Source organism: Solenopsis invicta, chromosome 6 (assembly GCF_016802725.1).
Source record: "Solenopsis invicta isolate M01_SB chromosome 6, UNIL_Sinv_3.0, whole genome shotgun sequence".
NCBI classification, from domain to species: domain Eukaryota; kingdom Metazoa; phylum Arthropoda; class Insecta; order Hymenoptera; family Formicidae; genus Solenopsis; species Solenopsis invicta.
The window spans coordinates 4,678,149-4,705,437 of NC_052669.1; the positions used below are offsets into that span (position 1 = coordinate 4,678,149).

At 29.5% G+C, this 27,289-nt stretch overlaps 2 protein-coding genes across 37 annotated transcripts in view; both read right to left on the minus strand.

The window, feature by feature from the left end:
- Positions 1-805: 805 nt before the first annotated feature.
- On the minus strand, positions 806-18,267 carry LOC105193936. Its single transcript, XM_039450692.1, has 32 exons — positions 17,882-18,267; positions 17,517-17,604; positions 16,575-16,989; positions 16,283-16,438; positions 15,702-16,188; positions 14,712-14,950; positions 13,903-14,270; positions 13,317-13,594; positions 12,828-13,018; positions 12,466-12,633; positions 11,966-12,118; positions 11,044-11,664; positions 10,539-10,703; positions 9,710-10,196; positions 9,192-9,430; positions 8,363-8,721; positions 7,905-8,182; positions 7,355-7,533; positions 6,999-7,172; positions 6,653-6,802; positions 6,503-6,581; positions 5,586-6,100; positions 5,195-5,356; positions 4,785-5,084; positions 4,506-4,689; positions 4,119-4,275; positions 3,485-3,741; positions 2,743-3,392; positions 2,129-2,296; positions 1,573-1,731; positions 1,421-1,499; positions 806-1,123 (listed from the first exon to the last, which is right to left on the minus strand). The coding sequence occupies exons 2-32, from the start codon at positions 17,602-17,604 to the stop codon at positions 947-949; spliced, it is 8,082 nt and encodes a 2,693-aa protein (XP_039306626.1). The 5' UTR covers positions 17,882-18,267; the 3' UTR covers positions 806-946.
- A 2,959-nt stretch (positions 18,268-21,226) lies between these two features.
- Positions 21,227-27,289, minus strand: part of LOC105193937 (calcium-activated potassium channel slowpoke) — a 104,058-nt gene continuing 97,995 nt past the window's right edge. For all 36 annotated transcript variants that reach the window (XM_039450706.1, XM_039450700.1, XM_039450694.1 and 33 more), the window contains 2 exons: positions 27,184-27,277; positions 21,227-26,974 (listed from right to left, as the gene is read on the minus strand). In XM_039450706.1, coding sequence (XP_039306640.1) covers positions 26,894-26,974; positions 27,184-27,277 — 175 coding nt within the window. In that variant the 3' untranslated portion in view covers positions 21,227-26,893. The remainder of the gene's footprint in view (positions 26,975-27,183; positions 27,278-27,289) is intronic.

Sequence of the window (27,289 nt, forward strand, 5' to 3'; positions counted from 1 at the left end):
CATATACCTATAAAATCAATAGAATTTATTGTAACCGTATTTTATGCAATTCTAAAAAAAAAAAACATAAAATAAACTTAAAATTAAAATAAAACGTAAAAACTGTTTTTATGTTTTTAACTCCAAACAATATTTTTTAAGTACATAATTTTCTCTGATATTTATCTTTTTTTTATTTTAATAACTTGCAATATCTGATTTTAAATATTATCTGTAATAATATTAATACTCATAATATACAATTATTACACAATAGAATTATTATGTAATATTTTGATAATATTTATAAAGATAATATATATAAAAATATATTCTTAGATTATAACTTTATCAGAGCACGCATAAAATTTATTTATGTTTCTTTCTTATCTATTTATAATATAATATAAATGAGATGTACACACATTTTTTTGATTTGATTATAGATTTTTTATTTATATTATTATGCCTAGTTATATTAAATCAATAGCTATTTATTTTAATTATTATAAGTTTAAAATAATTTAACATTGTCTATTTTATAGCAAATATTAACATCTTATAAAATAATTCTTTAAATATTGTTTAAGTGTTTAATCCAATTTCCTAAATCGAAAGTAAAAATAAATTAGGTTATAATACAGTATTAAAAGAATTTTTTTATATCATTATATTACTTTATTTTATAATAATTTACATTTGCTTCTTTAATTATAAAATTCAATTAAAGATATAATTCTTTGTAATAAATACGTCAATATATTATATAAATAAAATATAACTTTACTGTTTTTAGTTAAAAGACATAAATTATTAAAAAGGAAAGTGGACTAAGAATATTTTTATTTTATTTTTTACAATAAAAAGTTAAGAAAATAATAATTTATTATTATCTTCCGTTCAATCTAGATTTTTAGTAATAACTAGAAAAGTATAGGTATTAAAGTAATGATAGTTGTAGAATAATTCAGTGATTTTGTAGAACTGTCTTCTTTTGCATTTCATTTGCTACCCATTGCCCAATTCTGTAGCCGTTATTTTTGTACCATAGTAAATTGTTTTCCGCAATAGTGATAGCGGAAAGTAATTTCTGTCTCATGATTGGAGGGTACAGGTTTATATTGTGTTGAACGAAGTATACCAACTAAAAAAAGGAAAAGAATATTGTTACTTAATCGGCTATTATTCTAACGCGATATTATTTAATATATGATTATCTTGCATTTTTATATGATGAAATAAGAATATTATGTAATAATAGTAGATAAATATAATGCTACATAAAATTTAAAAATTGTAATAGTAATAAGCATTTCAATTATAATGTATAGTATAAAAGTATTAAAAAAAAATCCTTAATCAAATTTTGCTTTTTAAAAGTTTAAATTTTTTTTGTTTCGTTACTTTCAATTTTTTAAATAAGAATTTAGAATAATCATACATCATTGTAGTGATCTTCGTGCGCTATATGCGATGCCACATCAACAAATAAATCGGCGACTTCGTTCCATCGTTCGAAACTGAAATAAAAACGTATAAACGTAAGAATTTTACTACTATGATTGTCACAAACAGCACTGTAACGATACTTACTATTGATATAACGCTTCGGTATTTGTTATTAAAAACTGAAGGAAAACATTTACTCCTAGCGGACTTGCGCTATATACGGAAGTAAACACTGCTGAAATATCTTGTCGGCGAATGGTGACATTGGCAGGATTATACTGTTTGATAGCTTTTTCTAAATAACTGTTTAAGCAATTAAACAAATGAATCCACAGAGTGATTATAAAATCGCCCGCGTACGCATTCAAGTAATCAGAGAGATTACGCTATAATTTTAGCAAATTCCACAATATGAATAATGTTTACTGATGGCAGTTAAAAAAATCAAACTAATTATGTAGTTAATTTTTTAGTTGATTATTTTATCAGCTGCTATTGTATAAAAGTATTAGAATTAAATTAACTTTTCTAAACTATTTCTATGAATGTACTTTAATTATAAATTAAACAAACTAGAAACATAATACTAATATACTTTTAGGTTTTCTTTTCTAATTTATTGTTAGTAACTTTAAGTTAATTGTATTTAGTTAATTACAGTTAACTTAATAATTGCTTCAAATTATTGTTAGTAACTTACTTTCGGAGCACTGTGTCATTTGTTGAGCACCCGAGTGCAGTTGTAATAATCTTTTTCTCTGATGCAAAGTTCACCTTTAAATACTGATTCCATAAGAAATTCCAATCATCCGTGCTTCCTTCTCTTATTGCAGTGCAGTAAACAGCTGATCGTGCATTAGGTGGAATTCTAAATAAGAAAATCTTTGATAGAAATTTTTAATTTTATAACAAAACAAATTATAAATTTTGTAATCAAGCCAATAGATGCACGCTGATGAATTTAATTTTCTACCGGATTTATTAAAGTTTCCATATAACATTTAAAATCTAATATAAGTTTATAACTCTAAAATTTATTTTAGAATTTTTTTATCACATCACAACTTTCAAAGATAATTTTAACATTTTTATTTTCAACATGCGTTTAGCTTAAAACTTATATGTATATTTTATAAAATTTAAAATGCAATATTCTGATTTTTGTATAGACTGAAATAATCGATAAAAACGTGGAAAAGTATGTCAGATATTTAGGATTAAAGAACAAATGTCCTAAACGATTTAATCTATGAACCTAGTTTTCAGTCCTTTTTGAATAATTACTAATTTTAATAAAATTTGTTGGAATCTTACCGCTCAGAACTATTTTTACGCCAAGCTGCAAATAGGTCTACAGATTTGTAGAAGCATTCCGTTTTATTTAATTTACAAGCCCATTGGAGAATCATTTCCCGATTCAACTTATCTAAATGATTGTCATCATAGCGGTCATCGAATCCTACTTTGTTATACATGTTAGCTGATAAATTCAAAATGTATTCTATTAAATAGTCTTGGAAATTTAGACGGTCAAATCTTTCGTAGATGTAGGATAGGCCATTGAAGAATGCTCTCCAGGGTAAATGATTTGTCTCTTGTCTCAGATAAATTGTTGCGTTCAGCAATAATTCGTACTCTACGTAATTAGCGCGTGCCAAATTAAAGAGATCATCTAAAATTTGAGCACGGTTCAAAACGTTGATATCTTCGAATCCATTATTTAGCTTGTTGATTAATGCTTTCCATGAGGAGAAGTCGTAATTAACACGATAGAAGCCTGTTTGTTTGTAATTCACGATGAACCAATTGTCAGTAGAATTAATATATACTCTCTGAGGTTCTGGTCCTAGCCATACTTTGTGTTCTAAAGATACATCAGAAAACGAGTTAGATGGAACGAATATATCAATTGGTATCCAATAAAACTCATCGTAAGTAGTAGTTTTATTTATTAGGAACCGTTCCTATAATATAACACATTAAATTGAGTTAGAGAATTTTAGAAAATCGTGAGAAAATGCCGAAAGAGCAACATAATAGAGCTACAGGATGTTACCTGAGTTAGCGTTAATATGTTATCAGTTAATGTAGCATTGACAACGGGATATCCCGATTGATTCGTCCAAGTATTCATGACTTCCTCGACACTTGTGGTTTTATTGCCAACTGGTATCGATGCGAACGATTCGAAACTTTCCCATAAATCCGTAGGACGTGCCGTAAGGTACATTCGTTTTCGTAAATAATCACGGAGTGCCAATAAACAAGTTTCTCGATCGAATACGTTGAACATCATTCGTAAAACACTGGCGGCTGAAATGCGTTTAAATATTTTAACATTAAATATCAAAGTGCTTAGCAAAGTATTAAACTTAGAATATGAATAAATGAGTTATGCACTTGATTTAGTATTAAAGTATTTTGTAATTATACAATAAAATGTCATTGTAATAAAATTTGTTTTGGAACAATGAAAAGTTTATAATAATAAATTTTATAATAACAGCAATTTTGTATTTTGCTCACACGCTACATTTTATACTTCTTAGTTGTAAAATCTTATATTACAGTAGATAAAATTTAATAGAAAGTGTGAACAATATTTCAAATAAAAATTTTCTTGAACGGAGATGTTAAGTATCGTGCATTACATATCTTGGTATTATTATTTTATATGATATTATGCATACATTTTCCATAGGTGACATAGTCAAATATATTTGCTATTTCTTCCGGTGTTCTAACTGGATTTGTCATAGGATGTGTTGAAATTGAAGCATCTTTTGACAGAGCAGGATGTAGTTCGTATACCACAAATTGATCTATGAATTTGTATTCTGGTTGTATCTAAGAAGAGCAAATAGAAGTTATTACATTTTTTTATTTGTAATAATATCTGTATTCTTTGTATTATTTGAAAAAATGTTTTAAACTTTTGAGAAATTTTAAAAAATTAAAGATTTGAATCTTGCGAAAAATTGATTTAAAAAAATATATAAATTAGATTCATTATATTTTGAAGTTTTATTTATGATGAAAAATATAACTTATTTTTCATATAAATATTTATTATTTACCAGATCTGATATAAACCATTGAAAATATTGTGCGAAACCTTCGTTGAGCCAAATATAATCCCACCAGTCGCAAGTAACGAGATTTCCGAACCACATGTGAGTAAGTTCGTGCGCTATTACGGTGATTAGGTATTTTTCATACGTGGATGTAGCTTCTTTCTCATCATAGAAAAGTCCATATTCACTGATAAAACAATCAAATTATTTATACGTAAATTATAAGTAAATAAATAACATATGTGTATTCCAACAATCGTTTAAGAAAAATTATAATATTACCGGAAAGTAGTAAGGCCCCAATTCTCCATCGCGCCCATGGAAAAATCTGGGATTCCCGCCAAGTCCAGTTTAAGTAAAGGATAATCGAGGGCAGTAATATCCTGCAACTTCTTAACAACTTCCCTGCCAATATTTTGAGCATATTTGCCATATGCCGCGACTTCTGGTCTACCCCATACGTTGAGAGTTGCGTTTTTAGGATCATCAACAGATTGAAATTCGGAGACAACGAACGCTACAAGATATGTCGACATAGCGACATTACTAGTGTAGAACATGTCCCATGTGTATTTATCATTCCTAAATAACAAGTAATTAAAATAAAATAAAGTTGCTGACTTATGTACTTTTTGTACTACGTATAGTGCATAGTATATCCAAGTTTATTAAATATTTTTTTGTTTATTTACTCAGGATTTTTAACTGTTGTTTTGCGTGGCATATTACTCAGCGAGTTATAATGGTTGGGCCTCTGAATGTTAATAGTGAACTTCGATTTAAATGCTGGTTCATCGAAGCAGGGGAAAGCTTGTCTTGCATAGGTGGGTTCAAAATGTGTTGCAGCAAGCCAACTATAAAAGAATAAACAATTTAAATATTAGAAACTGTTGAAATTAATTAAATATTAATATTTGTGCATTAACATTTATGTCAAGTCGTAATTAATGAGAGCTAATCAGAAAACTGAAAAGTAAGAATACAAAATTGCTTTGATTTTTTTTAAATACATTATATGAAAGTATTATGTATTGGTTATTTCTTATTGCATATTATAATGGATGTTACAATGGATGTACTTACTGTTGTACTCCATTACTATCAAAATACGAACTACGATAGAATCCAGTCATATTATCATTTAAAATTCCAATAAAATGAATTTCCGCTATTATCTTGTCATACTTATATACATAGTTGGGTAAATATATTTTTAGTTGTTGCGGAACATGTGTCGTGAAACTCTGCACTTGCATTGCTGCACCATTTCTCAAGATTTTGATATTTAAGATATCGAGTTTATGAGAATTGAAAGCTATTAATGTAGTATTTTCTCTAACTGTCATGTGTATTTCCACTTTTCCTTCGAAGACGCCTTCGTTCATGTGAGGTGTGAGATATACATTGTACAGTTTTGGAACAAGCGTTTTCGGCAAACGGTACGTACTGCTTGAAAACAGACTGTCCAATGCTGCAAAAATTATTGGCATTTTTCTTTCATACCAATCGAACTCATATTCCGCCGTTGTCAAATAAGATTCCACTGATTTCATAAATTCCGGTTCTTTCTGAACCAATCGATTGAGTAATCTTTTATACTACGAATTAAAAATAAATTTTATTAATCAAATATTTATTAATTAGCTATCAAAAATTTTAAATAGCAGCTTGCAATTGGTCATTTATACATATAAAATATCTAAATAAACTATTGAAGTTATTGCAAAAAAATTGTATATTTTGATGAGTTTAAAGAGTTGACGGTTTAACAAAAAATATGTTGATAAAAAGTAAATTTTGATTATTTTATTATCGTAAATATTTTAAATTATTAAATTGTTTTTTAAATTTAATATTTAATAAAATATGTATCATGTATAAAAATTATGTAATCATATTGTTATTTATGCGTTTCTTTAAAAATTCGATATAAATATTTTTCTTGAGATTATGATTAGATCAAATATTGTTAAAATTTATGACATGATAATAAAGATTACCTGATTATAGAGATCATAAGTAGATAATCTGCTTGCCAATGCGCTAACTATACTGGCAATTCTTGTATAATCATTAAAGCTGTAATCGAAAATTGTTCTATTATATTGCGTTATTATGATTTTTATTATTATACAATGTTATTTACTCACTGTCGACGCAATATACGATCGTAATGCGTTTCAATCATTTTCATGACAACTTCAACGCCAATTAAACTTGCATCGTAAATATTCGAGATTACTTTTGCACTATCTTGGTATCGTATTTCTGAATTCTCTTTGATCGCATCCCATATTAATCTTTATTAAATACAAGAGATAGATGAGTTTAATGTAATTTGTTTAATTACGCAATTCTTTAAAACTAATGACATTATATTATTATTCACATTTTATTAAATAATCAGTTAATAAAATTTATGAATGCCTTTTAATTACTTTTTTTTACAGTTTGATTTGATACAAAGACGACGAAAAAAACATTATGTATACTTACTGTTCTAAAATATCTTTCTTTTCTGAACAAGCCAATGAATTAAGAATTACGAGTTTATCTGTGTCCACGTTGCTCTGTATGTATTCAGACCAAAGATACTCGTAACTATTATTTGTCTTATCCATTCTCATGATTGTACAATAGACTGCGTCGCGGTAATTTGGTGGTATAATTCTATAAGAGAATTAATAATTGAAATTTGATTGATATTGTCTGTGTTTCTTGATATAATCTATTTTTATCTATACCTTTGTTTCTTTTTACACAATTATGAAGATTGCATACTATATAATCAGTTTTAGAAGCTTCGTGCAGAGCAATGAAATAAACATATTTTAAGTTGTTATTGGACTTACGTTCCTGAATGTTTCTCTCGGAAATATTTTTCAGCATTAAATGTACAATTTGCTATATTTAATTTACAGGCCCATTTGCGAGTGTGCATTCTTAATATCTTGGTCAGATTGTCGTCATTCTCGTGATCTTCAAAGCCTATCCGTGCGTAAAGTTGTCCTATTAACGATGTTAACCATTTCTGAAAAAATCATACATGTTAATTTCTTTCTGTAAAATGTTACTTCCAAAATTTCTTATAAAAATAAATCTAACAAAATTAAATAATGATTAAAAAGCTTACAGTAGAATTTGATTTAAAAAATATGTTAACAAAGTATAACACAGTCTTTATGAATAACTTTGTTCAAACAGAAAGAAAAAAAAATTTAAAAGGGATATATTATTTAATAAATATAAAATTTTGAAATAATTGTGTACAAAAAATCTATAACAATTTCATCAACATACTTTAGAAATAAACTAACAATTTATAAGGAAAGTTAGATATTTTAATTTATATAAAGTGTATTAATTATGATACATGTATTTATGCAATTGTAATATACGTACTTTATATAAACCTTCAATATCGCGTCCCGTAAAACGCTTATTCAAATAATCTAGATTATTAAAGAATGCACGCCAGGGGAAATAATTATCTTCTTTTGCCAAATACATTGTAGCAGTTATAACAATGTTGTAATCGATGTAGTCTGCTCTTCCAAGATTCATAAGATCATCAATTAACGCCGCGCGATTGATTTCGTGAATTAATTGAATATCTTGTTTTTTAAGATAATCTATCAGCTTCATCCAATATTCTTTGTTATAATTTACACGATAATAACCTGAAAACAAATGTGTATGTGTATATATATATGCAAAAATCTCAAATAGATAGCACATCTCTCATCTACTAATGCAGATGTGTGTATTGAAAATGGTTTAGTATTGAAATTTTGGATAATATATTTATCATTTATTCAGATTTTTACGCTTGGGTTTCTTAATTTACTTTGCTTAATTACCTGATTGCTGTGTGTTAAATATTAAAAGTGAATCTGATGGGTTGTTTATTATTGTCTCATTTTTTGTCAACCATAATTTCGGTGTGGTGTCAAAGTAATTCGAACTATTTTGAATTGATGCCCATGTGATTGGAATGTGCCAGATAGTTTGATCAGAATTATTCTCATGATCTTTGAGGAAGAAACGTTTTTGTTTTAAATATATAGAATCTTTTGAAACATTAACACTAACAACAGGATAGCCAGGTTTAGTTGTCCATGTGTCTAAGATGGCCTTGATGTCGTCTCTCAGTCCACTTTCATTTAATTTTTGTTGAAGTGATTCATACAAGTGTTCTGGCGTAGCAATGCTATATTTCCTAAGTAATTCATCAAAAAATGATTTCTTCTTCTTGACGGAAATATCCGTTTACAAAATAAAATTTTAAATTATTATGTATCTTAAAGATTAAAATAGTATTTTGTTGTATTATTAAATGAAGCCATAACTTTTATTCTTTTTTTATCCTGTACTTACTAGAATTTATTTGTCTCTTTCATAAAATCAATTACCATAACACTTATTTTCAATTAATTTAAAGTTTTTTTAAAATATTGTAATAAATAAATTTATAATTTAACAATTAGTGTAATTATTCAAATAATTAAAAATATATATGTATTACATTTTGTAATCTTTAAAATTTCCTAATATATTTATTTTTATATTTAATTAATTAATCTAGTAAACATTTTACAATTATTATATAATTAAAATTAACAATCTTTTAATTGTTAAATTAATAAAAAGAATATTTACATTCTATAAAAAAACATTAGTTTTACATACCGTTTATCAAGATAGTCACTTAATGCAGTATCAAACACATCGGTTCCATATGTTTTTTGGACCATTCTTAATATGCTACCAGCCTTAGCATAATTAATTGTATCGAATATACTTTGAATTTCACAAGGGGTTGTTACATCGTAAGTCATGGGATGTGTAGATTTGGAACTATCTACACCAAAAGCGGAATGTACTTGGTCCACCACAAATTGCGATTCTATCGTTTTGTCGTCAAATACCTACAAAATAAATAATAATTTTATTGTTTAAAGAAATCTTTAGATTGTTTAGATGAAGTAGTAGAATTCTTATTTGAATATTTGATTCATTATTGCATTGAAATGTATAAAGATACACAGAGAAGAATGTAATTTCTGTTTATAATCTAAAAAATTTTTTTTCTAAATTTAAACTTTTTTAAAAAGTCTTTTGTGGAAAAATGTTTTTATAATGTATCAAAGATTCCAATTTCACATTACAAATTGATATTAAATTGGCGAAATGTTTTAATTACTTACACGAGCGGGAGCGTGATATTCAAAGTATCTAGCAAATCCCTCTTTCAACCATAAATACTTCCACCATTCAGGACTGACCAAATTTCCGAACCATTGATGGGAGATTTCGTGAGCAATTACATTTCTGATGTTCTGTTTATTTATGATTGACGAGTGCTTCTCATCGTATAACATATTTGTTTCTCTATATGTTAAAAGACCCCAATTCTCCATTGCTTTTGATGAGAAATCGGGCAGCGCAACCATAAAGAGTTTTGAGAGCTGATACTCCTGTTTGTATACTGTCTCGAAAAATTTCACCAATGGATACATTATGTCTAGAGCGTAATCAGATTGATTGAAAGTATTGGGACGTGCATATACGGCTAATTCAGTTCCATTTATTTTTATAGATTCAGACTTGAAGTCAGAAACAATAACTGATACTAGATATGTCGACATCGGTTCTGATACAAAGAAGGTGTATGATACATATCTTCGATCATCGCTGCAAAAATTTATTAAGAGTGACTTTAATTTCTGTGTTTTGATTTATAATATAATTTTATTCTCATAATGACAGATGCGCGTATAATGTGCTCCATTATTAATATTGTATGTAATATTTTTTAAACATTTATATTTATGATATTTAAAACTACATCTTTGAAGCACATTTTTGTATCATGGAATATTTTTTATTTATTTTTTTATTGAAAATAAGAAGGAATAATAATATAATACCCAAGTCAAATATTTAAAATGATTTAAAAAATTGTAAAAGAGAGCATTCAATTAAATTTTTCTTAATATATTTGAATTGGGATGGTGTAACAACTTTTTGACGTACCTTTTCTTGATCGACTTCCATTCCATATTACTGATAACTTCGTATCTTCCGTAATCTGTTGGCACATTGACTTGAATAGTGAAGACCGCTTTTAATGCTGGTTCATCGAAACACGGGAACATTTTTCTGGCACCAACGGGTTCCAAATGTGAGGCTGCGAGCCATCTTGTATATCGAACATTTCATATTTAATTTTTATGTGTTTAATGTGTAAAAAATAAAAAGAATAAGAACAAAAAACATTTTTTTAATACACTCTATATAATTTTTTTATCTAATTTTTAATAAAATTGGTTATTTTAAATTGAATATAAAATTGTTGTTAAAGTACCGTTGTGAAATAAATTGTAATAACGATAGTAAATATATTAGCTCTTAAAAATATAATTTTTCTCAGCATTTTTATTAAAGCGCAAGTTCTTTAAAACAGAAAGAATATTCAAAAAAATATTTAATGCTAACTTTTTATGAATTGAGTGAATATAATAATAATGTTCAACATTACTTTTGTTGTCCTTTCTCGTCCATGTAAGAGCTCCTGTAGAAGCCACGAAGATCTGGCGTATTCAAGCTACCCGTGTATTCGATTTCGATGATCAAATTTGTTCCAACGGATAATTCTTCTTTGAGATATATCACAAAGAAGTCAAATTGCTTTAGGACCTCTTTTTTTAGGATCGTCACTTCTTCCTGAATGCATCCTACTTTTTTAACCACTTTCAGCTTATGTTCATCTTTATATTCAATATTCGATGAGTGCAAAATGATCTGACTTGTCGGTTCCTTAACTTTGGCTTTAATCGCCACCTTTCCGTCGAAATGAAAATCTCCGCACAAATAAGGTGTAAGGGAAATATTGTAACTTTCAGGAATTATATTCAAAGGTAGGCGATATGTGAGCTTTTCACGTTCCTTTAGCCACTGAATTATAGATGTCGAAAATTTGGTATACCAATTCAATTCATATTGAGCGACCTTTAAAGAATAGTCCAGAGATTCTTGGATCGACTTAAAATCTGCTTTGTGGTCTTCTATGAGTTTTTTGAATTTATTTACTGATTCGATAGTAGAGAGGTGCTGCGATGCTCCATCGAGGATTGTAGCTATTGTAGCCTGGCCTCCGTAGCTAAAAAGAAAGACCGCATACTTATAGATCAAAGTAGAGATCTTTGATTTTTCTCATGTACACCCTCTTGTTTTAGATCAACAATATTTCGTATAGCGCAAAAGAATTTGAAGAAATAAAATATATTTTACATTGAAATACATTTTACGAATAATGAATATTACTGTATATCAGTACATTATTAATATCCTGCACTTATTTATTTATTTATAAATGGTTTGAATGTTATATTTTAACTTTTTACTTTGCAAATTAATATTGATGTATGGCACGAATACTGTAGATTATGAAGATAACTTACTATTCCTCCATTTCTTTGTGATATTTGTCAACAAAATCAAGGACAAATTCAGCGCCATACAGACCAGAGTTATAAACGGCGGCGAAGACACTTGTACTATCCTGTTTACGAATTCCACCGTCTATATAACTACTAATAGCAGCTTTCAGATATCTGAAAATAATGATAATTACTTTTTGAAAATAATATTATGTATAGTATAATAATTACATCGTACCACTAGTTTTCTCTTTTTGTATTATAGCTACAATCGTATGAAACAAAATAACTACCATACATTGTTAAAAACCTGAACTTCTTATTTCAAATAAATTAATTTAGGTATTTTTAATTAATGTACATATTTTGCTTTGAATTATGTACAACCAATTAGGAAATATTTAATCACTCCTAGTTTATTATTTAAAATGTGTTGTGTTTTTATTTTGTTATTTTGAACAAAAACACTTCAGCATTTTAAAAAGTAATAAAATTTTATCACATTTTAAAATAAGTCTTACTTTTCTATGATATTAGTATCGTTACTGCATCCCAAAGCGTTTAGAATCATCGCTTGATCGGCTACATAAATGGATTCAGAGTACTCCTTCCATAAATCATTCCAGTCTTCAGTTGTTCCATGTCTTATGGCTGTGCAATAGGCTATGGGCCTTTCGTTCGGGTTGATTCTGTCGAATATTAAACAATCTAACGTTAGATACGTTATAAATTTATTTAAATATGTATATAATTTTTCTTAAAATTATATAAAAATCAGGATTTTTCAATTTTTTGTAGGATAGATAATCGCAAAACGCTTACACATATATCATAAAGATATTAGAGACCACTTAAATATATTGATCTTTAATATAATTCTTACCTCTTTTTCTTATCTTTTCTCCACACATCAAATTTAGTTTTGAAAATATTTATACATTCCTCATCATTGAAATTACAGAGCCAGTTATTCATCTCTCGTCGTAATAGAGTGTTTAATCTATTATCTTCAGTAGTTGGCTCCTCATATCCTAATTGGCTGTTTACATTACCGAGAAGAGACAAGACATACGTCTGGAAATATAAAATAAATAATATTATAAAATTATACATATATAATGAATATGTTATGTCTTTATATTTGAATTTATATACATATCTGGAAATTATAATTCCTCAAATAAATATTTGAAATAAGTAATTTTATATAAAAAGAAGCTGTTAAATGTAAAGTTTTAAGACTAAAAAAATTTACATGAGAGATAATGTGGATAGTTTAGTAGCTTTTTGTGTAATTATGATTACGTCTATTTTTGATTATAAATTTGAGTATAAATTTTGTAACCTATATATATAATTAAAAAAAATAAACCTTAAATAAGGTGTGCTCCGCATGTCCCGAAAATCGCCTATTTAGATATTCCAAACCATTAAATGCTGCTTTAAAGGGTAAATAATCCCTTTCTCTTTTAAGATAAAGCAATCCGTCCAAAATTATATCGTAATTTAGATACCCTGCTCTACCCAGATTTAACAGATCATCTATAATGCTAGCTCTATTTAATACATTAATATCAGTTATGTTGCCCTCTTTTAACACACTCAAAATTTTCTGCCATCCGGGGAGATCATAATTTACTCGATAAAAACCTGTAATAAAAATACCCAAATTATTTTTTAACAGTTTTAGATTGTTTTATTTATATTTTTTATAAATATTTATTTAAGTTATCGTAGAATTTGTGACATTAATTCTAAAAGTTTGTGTTTTATATTTTTAACAATAATATTTTATTTTAAATATAATTTATCACATTAATTAGTTACAATAATTAGTTACAAATTAACATATGTGATAATTACTTATAAAATAACGTATTTAGATATATTACTGTTTACACGTAATTCTGAAAGTTATTTTTTCAACTAAAGAGTTAAAGACACTGTTCGGTACTCACCTGATGAACGAACATTAAATATGATCCACTGCTCTATGTTAACTTTTTGATTTATTGTGACTTCGTTGGTTTCTAGTAAGTATTTAAAAATCACATTATCGAGGTCTGATTTTTTTTGTCCGTACGTGAGCGGAATAGACCAAGTGATATCCTGAGGAGTTTCTTCCAAGTTTCTCAGAAGAAAACGTTCTTGAGTAACATTCATTGTACCATCATTATTAACGGCGATTGATACAACGGGGTATCCGGCTTTTTTAGTCCAAGATTCCATTATTTTTTTTATATTCAACTCTTTTAATACTGAATCTTTGTTTGCTTCCTGTACTGCATTCCATAATTTATCCGGATTGCCCAATCCTTCGTCTTTGCTAGAAAACATGTTATGTTTATAAAATAATTTTTCTTAATTGCGTTGAGAAAAAAATATAAATTTTGTACAAAAATATTAATAATTAAAAGTATTTATTAATAATTAATAATTAATAATATAATAATGTAATGAATAATCAAGTAGCAATAAATCAGTTTTTAGGGTAATTAAATTAATACATATGTTACGATATTATTTTAATATAAAGGTAATATTAAAGATTTGTATATTTAATTAAAATGATACATTCAGATATCAGAAAAAATTAATTGAAGATTTTTAAAAATTTTGTATTGTTGTATTATTTGTTTTTAGAAGTTATTTGATTTTATGAATTATATTATTTTTGAAAATTATTACATCTTAAAATTGAATACTTAAATGGATAACAAATTAATTAATTGTTAAAAAATTAAATACAAATAATTTTAATATTTACTTGTTTTTTAGATAAAGTTTTAATGATTCTTCGAAAATTTTATCTCCTAGTAAGTGGCTCATCATACGAATAATACTAGCGCCTTTGTTATAAGTAATAGTATCTCCTGCTCCTGCAATTTGCTCTTTATTTTTAACCTCTCGACTCATCGGAAGAGAAGTTTCAAGACCGTCCGCAATTAATGCAGTTTGATGTTGCTCTACTACGAATTGTTTATCCATGTCCCATGATGATTCGATCTATAGAAAAATAAAAGTATTTAAATACAAAAACATTTAATAATTAAATTTTTATAAAATTGTAAAGGATATTAAAAATTTTTTTTTATTAAATTATTTTTGCATTTTGTAACTATATTATTATGGACATCAAGGAGATTCAATTATTCATTTTTAAGTATATTCATACAGTGTACATTTACGTTAATTACACAAAATAAAAATTGTAAACATTACTTCGACTTAATATTTAAATCTACATTTTTCAAAAAGTATATTTTATCAGAGTTAAAAACATTACTTATAATAATACGTTATCATTCATTTTTACTAAAAAGAATTCGTTATCGTTACTCGTTACTAATTTTAAAAAGTAATCCGTTATTACTTAAAAAATAACGATTCGTTTTTTTTTTTTTTGATTAACTTTTCACAAAATGTTGGTGATTTTTTGTAGAGTGACATCCAATTGTCTACGTCGTTATTTAGCCAGTTCAATCAAAGAACAAAATCTAGTGATTTTAATTAATTGCATTAATTTGTCCACATGTATGTACGTTCATAAAGTAATAAAAAGTAAAGTAAAATTGCGATAAATTTGTTACGGTAAAAGTATAACGACGTTACCGGTAAAACAAAAAAAATTCATTATTGAACAAAGTAACAATAAACATTGCGATATTACAAATAACACGTTACTTTTCAATCCTGTATTTTAGTTATTTTTAATGACGGTTATATAAAAATCCTAAATAGTCTATAATGCTCTTACCTGCGCAGTACCGAAGTATTGAAAGTATGTGGCGAACCCTTCGCTAAGCCACATGTAACTCCACCATTCTGGCGTCACCAAATTCCCAAACCACATGTGCGAAAGCTCGTGAGCAACCACGGAAGCCACACTCTGCTGCGCTGCCGCCGATGATTCTTTCTCGTCATACAGCATTCGACTTTCGCGATATGTCACCAATCCCCAATTTTCCATGGCGCCGGCTGCGAAGTCAGGTACGGCTACCATATCCATTTTAGGAAGTTGATATTCGGATTCGAATTTTGTTGCAAAATGTTGGAGAATTTTTACGCCGGTTGTCAAAGCGTAATCAGCCTGTTTGTAAGTGGATGGTTTAGACCATGCTTTAAAGTCTAAACTAGGAGTACTGTTTTTAAGAAATTTGAATTGTGAAACGACAAAGGCCACTAAGTAGGTGGACATTTCCAAGCTTTGTCCGTAAACGTCCCAAATCTTGCTTCCCAGTTTCCTTAAAAACAAATGTATAAGTGTATCATAAGTACATTAAAAAGGAAAAGCTTATTCAAGGGAGACAGCACAATTGTACATTTTTTTACACTTACAGCTGTTCAGAACTTTCCAACGGCATATTACTGAGAGTTCCAAAATCCTCGTCTCTTGCTATACTGATTTTGAATTTTGCCTTAAAAGATGGTTCATCGAAGCATGGGAAGGCATGTCTCGCGTGTGTCGCATGAAACTGTGTCGCAGCTAGCCATCTATGGTTTAAAAAAGCAGAAATTTATATTAGGAGTTATTGTGATATTTACTGAAGATGATAATATTTATAAAACGTAGTTTTTGTTTATTTCTTTTATTTCCTTAAAATAGATTGAATATCAATTTAACACTTACTTGATCTCTCCTTGTTCGATGTAAGAACTTCTATAAAATCCGATCATGTTATCGGACAAGATACCTTTGTACGTAAAGCTAATTACTAGCTGCGTTCCCTGTATGAGGATGTCAGGGACTTTAATATTGTATTTTTCAGTAATTGAATCCTTTTCATTTAAAGTGCCATTAATAAATTCTTTATTTGGTAACTTTACAACAGTTACTGATTCGATTTCGATATTCCCCACGTGTAACGTAATAGTGTCGGTTTCTTTCATTACAGTAACTTCAATTTTTTCGATGCCCGTAAAATTGCCCTCTTTTAAGTAAGGAACCAACATGATCTCATACAAAGTGGGTTTAACATTTGTTGGTAATCTGTAATCGATGGAGTCGTCATTTGGTGAGACAGCTCCATTTTGCATAAGTATATCTGGAAAAGATAATTTGTCTAGTTGTATACATAAAAAAATTTATTTAAAAGTATGCAAAATTGGCTACGCATATATAATTTTATATAAAATAATCAATAATCTGATTGCATCAATTTGAAGATATATACGTACAGATTTTTATGGTAAATGTTATAGATATCTAAAATTTTTTATTACTGGCGATATTAAATTTAATAATATACATTTCTATACATATAATTTTATAAAAATAAGAAAGTTTTTTTTGTCAGGCAAAAATATTAAAGCAAACGCGCTTTTTGTTCATATAAAATGTAAAAATATATAGTTTTCTAGTTTTTAAGGCGTTATATATTTCAACTCTTTTTCATAAATAACTTTTGAAAGATAAATTTATATACTAAAATTCTTATTCTGTAACCTTAACAATGTGTATGGTATTGTTGTGCAGTTATTACATGATACGATAAACTTGCGCAACAATATCATTGCGACACCGTTAATGTTACAGAATTGATCCTTAAGTATAAAATGCAAGTAGAATTACCATCGTGAAAGAGAGACTTATCTGCTACGTTCCCACTGAGTAATGTGATTAGGGTACAAAGTAATAAATGCTTCCGCAAGATCTTCATCTGAAAGACGATTGTACTTTCTTGAATTTTAAATTGAATGAAAAGATATGATATGTGTGAATGTGCATATATGTAGGTAACTTTTTTATTTAGTTGACAATTGACTAATTACGCTGCATATTACATCACATTCATCTATACGTTATTAAATTAAATGGAAAATGTTGTTCGTAAGATTTCAACGCTTTCAAAATTTCTTGTAAATAAACTTATATTACCGTGGTACATGCTTACAAAAATTGAAGAATTTCAATTATTAAAAAATTATTGCACTTACCTTATTAACGTTTTTATGGCTTTTATAACTAATATTAACGTTTTTTCATGGCTTTATATTTTATTTTACAACGTTATAAGCGTCCGTAACTCTATTTATACAAATGAGCAAAAGTTGATTGTTTATTTGCAATAATACTGCGTTTTGCTTTGCTTTTCCTAATATTTTGATCACGTTTAAACAAAATAATTTTGATATAGAGAATTAGTCACAATTCTATAGCGGAAAATTGATGTATCTAATTTTCACAGCACGTTTCTAAATGAATATGTCGCGCAAACTGCAGTTCTTAATCGAATGAGAAATTGTTGAATTTATTTTGCTCTACTGTCTCGAGATTACTTCTAATATCACCGATATCACAAGTTAATCAATCATGATACGATAATTTTTTTATATAAAATTATATTATCGCGTATATCTTTTCTTGTTAAAAACGTCACGTGCTATTATAAATCAATAATTAAAAATCTAGAAAAAAAGTTAGACGAGAATAACAGGAAGTTATATAGATAGGAAGTTATATAGTTATTAGAACCTGTTACTAACTGCATCACTTGTACAATTGTTTGCAAGCTAGTCACAAATTAATCTATACCGACGATATAGATTAATGATAAAGTTGTCATAGTAATACATATATCTAGCCAGCTACATTTTACAAATTAAATTTCACTAAATGCTTGCAAATTTTGTCAGTAGAAAGATTACAAATTTGACACAAAATTTGTTATATCTAATGATATTGGCAACTTATCATCAGAAATATAAAATCTGCTAATATGATATGACTGCTTGATATGATGTGACACTTTGTCACTAAAAACCCTGCAAAGCTTTCTGACATAACTTGTTAACAGATTCACAACAGAAATCAAGCAAAATCTGTGCAACGCAATTTACAATTTATTCTAGAAAACTTTCAAACTCGTAGTAGACTCAATAGGATGTGGAAGATATTTAAAATATGTTAAATACAGCACCAAAGTAAAATAGATAGCGTAATGAAAAATGCAGAAATTGAAGACTAATTATATCGATAAGCAGCAAAGTATGTTACAAAATCGAAGATGAACAAAATATTCAGAGTAACATAATTGCGCCTATTTTACTTATAATTTCAGAGAATAAATTGAAAAGAGACTAATAGCACTGATAAGCAGCAAATTATGTGACAGATAAAAATTGAAGAGAGACAAAGTCTCCAACAGTAACATACAGTGCCCGGTTTGCTTACAATTTTAATATATTGACAAGGCTGTAATCTGCACTTAACTTGTCAGTGTTTATTTTTTTTGTAATAAACTAAAAACACAGCATCCAATATTTCCATAGACGCAAAAATATCTTTCATATAATTTATATATACAAGGTGTCCCAAAATTCTTGCATCTGTAGTACTAGACATGATTTTTTATGTTAAAAAAAATATATTTTTTAAAAGAATTATTACATAATAATAATAAGAATCTTTTATTGTAGATCTAGAATTAACAAATTATTAATATTTTAATATGGTTCTCTGTATAACACAAGTACTTAGTTTTTACGCGTAAAATATTTTGTATCATTATTAGTAGCAGTTATCAGTAATTTGTTTCACATGTAGTGATAACTTTACGACACTGTGATCTAACTCCGAATATTTTTTGAAATATTCTATCAACAATCAACGAAATGTTTTCAATAGAAACATGCTGCCTTTTTTCATTTTTCAAAAATTTTAATCATTTTAACGTCATAATTATTGATCACAAATGTACAAGTATATATTTTCTTAAATGTACAGTTTAACACTTAAGCGGTCGCGTCTCTCAGCCGAACGTTAGTGAGTGCACGGGGTACAAATTTAAATATTGTTTAGGAGTTATAATAATTAGATGAATAATTATAAAATTGCCATAAAAATCAAGTAAAATATATTTATAACAAAATGTAATATTAAAATTTAGATGACATTAAAATTTTGTGTCTACTTTTTTATAAAATTAAAAATGTGGTTAGACGTAACTAGAAAAATAAGATATTTGCTTAAAAATAAAGACATATTAATTTAAAATCATACGTAGATAAATAACATCAGTACTCTTACGGTAACGATATAAAATAAATTTTTTAAAACGCTTTAATAAATAAAAATAATAATTATAAATAATCAAAGTTATCTTTCTCCATATCTTCAACTTACTTACTTCTCATATTTTTGAGATTTATAACAGGAAAAAGAAAAAGCTTGTCCAGGATGTCTCTAAAATCGTTTCTAAATTTGTTTTATCTAGGCTGTTTATCTATAACACCATGTAACGTAATGTAACCTAACTCTATTCTAATTTGTTCAAAATTAGTATTGGGAAAAAAGATATTAATCATATATTCAAATAAACATAAATTAAAATGGGTGAATGACTAACATCTCGCAATTTTAGAACTATTTATATAAGTAAGATTTTACTTACGTTTTCAGGCGCGTGCAGCACTCCATTCCGCAAAACATATCTTATTTATTTTAGAGTGGATAAAAGGCTAATCACTTGATAGGAAAAATGCGACAATTACGATATCTTATGGTTGAGATGTTGAATGTGAAATACAGAAAGTCGGTAATAAGAAAAAAACTGTATTATCAATGATTTTTTAGAAAAATGAATTTTGCGCCGCGGCGCACCCGCTTAAGTGTTAAATTGCAAGTGATATTAGTATTAATAACTGTCATATTTCTAAAGTATATTATTTATACGATTGTTATTACAAAGCGAAAGTTGCTCTTGTTGGTAATAAAAATGATATGTACATATAAAAAACATATACTTACCTTTTAAATTTTGCTTGTAGTCCAAGTAATATATATATTATTTTCTTGATAAAATATTTTAAAACACATTTATATAATGGATGCAATTGAGCGAACTAAAATAAAAGTTAAGAGGAACTTAGAATACGGATATCGTAATTATTATGAGTTTTAATAGTGCTATGCAATATTATAAATTAGTGTAATGTAGTGTTCTATAATTATCATGGGTTTTGACCTGACCATTTACTAACCACTTTATTAATTTTTGTATCTACTGAAAAGCCCGTTAGCAGCAAAATTGCTGGTACCATTTGTATAATTTACACAATTTACATTTGATTATATTTTTGTCTATCTTTTTACACAATAAATTGAATTAAATTAAATGTGTGATAGACAAAAAACCAATTGAATTAATAGAATATTTAGCTACATAAGAGTAAAACGTTTATAAAATTTCTTATAAATTATTGAAAACTTTTTGTAAATCAAATGCATTTAGTCTCAATTTTTCAGGAAAAAAATCTTTTTATAAATAATAATATAAAATATATATTAAAACCATTAATATATCATTTATATTGATGTATCAACTGTGTTAGAAATATTTAATACATGCTATTAGCATTTAACATGCAATTCGTCGAACATAACGAAGAAATATATACGCCACCGGTGACTTGAAAATAATCCTCTTTTTCAAACTGCAATACTTCTTCATTGAGCTATCAAATTCTATGTGTAGCTATGAACTACGTGACAAATACAAATCATGAGCTTACGGATAATTCCTGTCAGCATATCGAACAAATAAGCCGATAAAAGATAACTGTTGAAATGTAATAGAGGCACTTGAATGCCACTTACACGGCCTGAATGTACGATAACGTGGTTGTTATGCCGACAGTTCCATCCTGCTCAACACAAGTTTGTAAAGTACTTGTCTTTTTATTACAAAGTGACGTGGATCCGCATATCGAAACGCGAGGCATAGAGGGACTCTCTGGGGGATTTACTCTTTTATGTATATAATTATTTATATCATCAATTATAATGAATATATAGTTATGTACAATATTGAATCTCATTCTTTAACAATAACATCAACAACATGATTAAACAACGTTCCTCATTGGTACACAAATTGTAAATGTACAGATAAAAAAGCATTAGATGAGGTCAATGAGGTGGCGTACGCTCAGCGCGCCATTAATTCCCTCTTCTTTTTTTTACATTTTTTTAAATCCCCATATATATATATACTTATATCTTGAACCACTGCGGGTTCTTTGTTCGATTTTTTATGGGCTTATATATATATGTATATACTTCAAAGTATATACTTTGTTTAGATACACACACGTTCCACATACACACAAATGCGTCAGATTTACTCCACAAGACGCAACGAGAACATGACGACGGTTGATGATACTGATTGAATCGGTGCGTGATTTAATTCTTAAAGAGAGTGCATGAGCGATTTGCGACGCGCGACTAACCAGCCATAAGTTGCTCACATAATTTATAAATTTGCCAAATAACACGAGCGTTTTATTTCAAATTAATTTTGCAAGAATTATTTTAAAAATAGTATCTTTGTTAACGTAAACACGCGGATATCGTTTTTCCGCATTAATCTATAATCTATAATCTTTTATATGGCACTAAAGAGATACAATAATTTATGGAAACGCTGCCGCGAATCCCCAAGTTTTTTTAATTTACATCCTTTTAATTCGGCTCGTCCCGCGCGACGCAAATCTCCGACCAATCATCTAAATCTCTACACAAGGCTCCGACAAATTTTCTTTTTTTTTGTCGCTTAATAAACGACTTCCACGAAATCTAACGCACAAATTTGTATTATTTTCGTATAGAATCGCATCAAGGCGAGACAGAGTCGCCGAAGCTCTTTCGAAGTTCGCTCCGGCATTCGAAACGCGAAGGACTCGCTCGCATTCTCATGGTTCACGGATAAATGTTCCTTTGCTAGGAATTCGAAGAAAAAAAAAATACTGAATATTTCTTGAGAATAAAAGCTAGAGAATATGCACGAGTTTGATACGCATTTGTTAATCGAGATTTTTATCTTACAACTTTCTCCTAGCCGACTTTTCTATCAGTTTCTTATTCGATTGTAACACTCACTCCTTTCAACACGAAAAAACTAACGAATTAGCAAAAATGAAAAATTTCAGAACTTGACTCTATAATTACTTCGTCAAAGTTGTTATATATACAACAAATTTCGTAAAAATATGACAAAATTTAGTTTATAAATTCAAATTTAAATTTATTTTAGATATTTCTTATATGCGAAATTTATCATAAGAGAAAAAGAGAGAGCTCTTTACTGAAGTCTATTTACAAAAATTGAAGAAAATTTTTTTTTTTAATTTTCATTTTTAGTAAACACACTGCGTATTTGGTATTCTACAATCATCGAAATTTGTATTGTTCCAATTGCATTCTCTCGAATTTCAATTTTGAGATGTGTGACTGGGAGAAAGATGAAAGACAAGCACAAAGGTGCACGGAATTCGAAAATACAATGTTAATTTATACGAGTACAGTTTTTTGATCAAACTAAATCAGCTTATCCTGAATCGTCTTTTAATAATAGGGCTGGTATTCATGGTCTTAAATTCGTTCTTAAATCCAATCTCTTTTAAGATCGTCTTAAGTATAGTCTAAAAGAAAATGCTAATGGCTCTGTGATTGATTTATTACATTTTAAGATTGTATTTAAGATAATTTGGGATATAAGAACGAACTACATGACTACTAGCCTCGATGTTCAAGACGAACCTCAATTTCTGTAGAACCAAATCAAAAATTTTTAATATTTTGAACATTATGAGCTTGTAGGTAAATTACGTACTAAGAGAACGCATATATATGATTAAAATATTTAGGATTGCTTTATACAGATAACATATTTAGGAAAAGAAAAAAAAAGGAAAACATCCGATAATTTTAACTGTAAGCTAAACCAAACTAACCAATGGAATTACAGCTATTATACAACGAATTAACAACACTTTTTTCGACACACTTTGAAAATATGCTATACAAAATTCAATATTTTTTAAATGAAATAATTTTTTATTCCATAAATTTACCACATCAAAACTAAAAAATTTTTTAATTGATTGTTTGCATTCAGCGGTTACATTTGTTCCGCGGCTACAATTTGTAAAAAAAAAAAGAAAAAATAATGTATCGACTTTGCAACGCAAAAGAATATCTCGCTTGACAAAAATGCACACGCTTCAAAAAGAGTTTTGCACCATTAAAATTTCTAAATTTCTAATCTCTACATGTAACCATCCTTAAAACTGTTTAATCGAAAAGATAATCCATCAAGTAAGGTTGATCAACGAAAAAAATTATCACTCTTTCTATCTCGGTGCATGAATATTCGTTTAACAGATGGTGCAAAACTATATTTGGTTTGTGCTGATAATGAAGTATTTTCACAACGTAGTTTCGTACAATCTGGCGACAAAAGTTAAATATTTCGGTGAGATACGTTTCTCGCGCGAACCGCGAGATTTCAAGAGACCCTGCGTGAACAGCAATCCTCGGGCTAGTTGCACCGACATCGTCCGGCGCGTTGAACGCAATTATCTAAATTAGCATTATCCGTATTACACAAGTGTATCGCAATTTTTGTTATACAATTTATTAAGCTTTCCTCTTCCGTCCACGTTAATGCCTCTACCAATAATTTCACCAATCGGAAGTTCGTTCGGATTGTCAGTGCAGCTCAGCCCTGTGCGACCGGCGCTACGTATTCTTTTGTACTTGGCAGGGTGCGTGTCCACTCGCGCGCCTCGCCTTGTTTATCCTTTTTTCTTTTTTTTTCTCTTTTTTGACGCACTCGAGCTATACATAGAAAGTTATGTACAACGATATTAACATGAACTGCAGTGGCAGTGAACAGTGCACGTGGATATTGCAAACAGCAGCAGCAGCAGCAGCAGCAACAGCAGCGGTAGCGGCGGCGGCGGCGGCGGCGGCGACGATGACGACGACGACGACGACGACGACGACGACGACGACGACGACGACGACGAGGACGACGAGGACGACGACAGCGACGACGACGACGATGACGACAATTATACAAGGTGTATGCGTAATACGAAACACGGCAGCGACTACCACAGCTAGTTTCTTAATCTGTCTGCTTCTCCCTTTTTTCTCTCTCTCTCTCTTCTACTGCTTGCTACTCCTCAGTTTATGGGCAATTCAGTCTGCGATTCCTGTAGTGATCAGAGCGCGAGACCCCGTGGTGTCCCGCGGTGGCCAACACGCACGTTTAGCGTCGACATGAATGATCTCTCTTCCTTTTTCGTTCGTTTTCTTTTTTCAACTCTATTTGCCACGTTTCTTTTCTGAAGAACAGTCTCACGCACATGCTGTGTGCGATCTTCAGTCTAATTTTCAACTTTGCATGTATGTGCGTGTATATATATAGAGAGAGAGAAAGAGAGAGATGTTTGTATATGTTAGTACATGTATGTAGGTCGAATTGTTAATTCGTATCTGTGATTGCGCGTATGTCGTAATGTACATGCCTGTTCGCGTACGTGTGTGATTATATGTGCGTGTTTCTTTCTGTGTATGAACGAAAGGGTTGACGTTGCACGCGCGTACGTACGTACGCGCAACAAGAGAAAGGAAGATAGACAGAAAAAAAGAGAGAGAGAGAAAAAATGTACGAAAAATAGAAAAAAAAGTATGTGTATGTATGTGGTTTGTGTATGAAGGGAGAGAGGTATAGAATATTTGTGTACAGGTGTGTATCTGTGTATTTCTTTTACACATATGTATATTTTTCTTCCTTTTTTATATATATATATATATATATATGTACGTCCGTATATATATATACACACGTGAGTTTCACAAAAATATATAAAAGAGAGAATGTCTATGAGTATACATACATACATATATACATATATATGTATATATATGTATATATATGTATATATATGTGCATATATACCTATAATGTATATATACCGATATATAGACGATTTATTCTTAAAGTTGTGTGGAAAAGGGTATTTTATCGTAGTTGTATCTATATGTATATATGTATATGTATATATACATATATATAGAGCCTGTAGAAAGTGCTTGATTGAGATTTTTTTTCGGTTTCATTAGTCGTAAAACAAGACACACGAGGTAAGGGTTGCGCGTAGTAATCCGGCACCGTCCGTGAGACTCCGACGTGAGATCGGGATGAGAGGAATCGTCTCTCGATGAGGGAAATACATCGACGAACGTGTCCAGTCCGCTGCACTCCTCCCCCTCCTCCCGTCGTCTCGTCGCCCTCTCACAGCACGTTGAACGACGGTGTTCTCTGGGTTACGTATTATATACATTAACACGTGCCGGAAAAAAAAAAATAACTGGAGAGTTGACTGTGACAACGATTGTTCTTCCGTTCTCCATCGTGCGTAGGTTACTGCAATTCCACAGCGCTCGCCGAGGCTAAGCCACGTGCTAAGAACTTTAAGTTACGTGTCCCTTCCCCCGTTCACTTTTCTCCTTCCCAGTCACAAAGAATCGGTAGGGGGCTCGATAACACAGTGTTACGTTTTACGAAATGTCTAATTCAGTCCTTACAGCATCATCTTCGAGCGAGGATGATTAGCTCGAATAAAGGAAAAGAGAGTGTGTAGCTACCCTCGGACCGCATAGCATCATGCCATTTTCCGTTGCCCCTTCCATTGTCCTCCTCTTCTGGCATATCCTCTTCAGCCTTCTCCTCGTTTTCTCGTTTGTCATTAATAACATGTTTATTAGGCTTTCTCTCCCGAGTTCTCGTGATGATTTTTCCTGTCGGGAATCGTGCATCACTCTCGAGATATTCGATGACTCGGTGAGAATGATTTTCCATATACGGGGGGCGAACGAGGTCAAACCTTTTTAGGAGTGATCGAATCGGCGAATAAGCGTTACATTTGCTATGCACTGTCGCTATATGTATCGGTCAGTCGAGGAAATGGATATGGTTGCAATCCGCCTTGTGAACGATAATTCGCGATAAACTCGTTGATAATGCGCGATGTCATGTGACAGTGGCGTTCGTCGAAGACAGGACAGTTTTAGGGACGACGGACTGCACGATGGTTTCTAATGCATGATTAGATGTAAGAATATGGTCCGTCGGTGAGGGCGCTACACAGCAACAATCAGGAGGAGTCGTCCTTGCCTCGGGCACCTCTGCTCGGCCTGTATTCAAGACCCGGGTCGAATTGCATCAGCACGAAAACCTGACGAGTTAAAAATAACGAATGGGTAAAACGAATTGCTCACGTTGAAAATGTGCAACTATTATAACTGCATATTAAATTGTAGAACTAATTACTTGTATAAATTGGATTCTCATATTTTTGTTGTTCTCAAATTATTTATTAAACTATATTAATAAAATACGTTATAAATTTTAGAAAATAAGTAATGGGATTATTTAAAACGATACCTGATCTGTAGGTAATAACGTGAAATCATCTGGTGGATTTGTGATCACGTATCGTTTGGAAGAGGCGTCACACGACGAGCTAGTGTCTCGAAACCTAGAAGATTCG

What these genes read in the sequence shown, in the direction of transcription:
- LOC105193936 (XM_039450692.1), bottom strand. Translation starts at nt 17,604, where the DNA reads ATGAAGATCTTGCGGAAGCATTTATTACTTTGTACCCTAATCACATTA. An exon ending in GATAGTAATGGAGTACAACA is followed by an intron (nt 5,357 to 5,585) that starts GTAAGTACATCC and finishes ATTCTTTTATAG; the next exon opens with TTGGCTTGCTGCAACACATT. An exon ending in ACGAAGATCACTACAATGAT is followed by an intron (nt 1,124 to 1,420) that starts GTATGATTATTC and finishes TCCTTTTTTTAG; the next exon opens with TTGGTATACTTCGTTCAACA.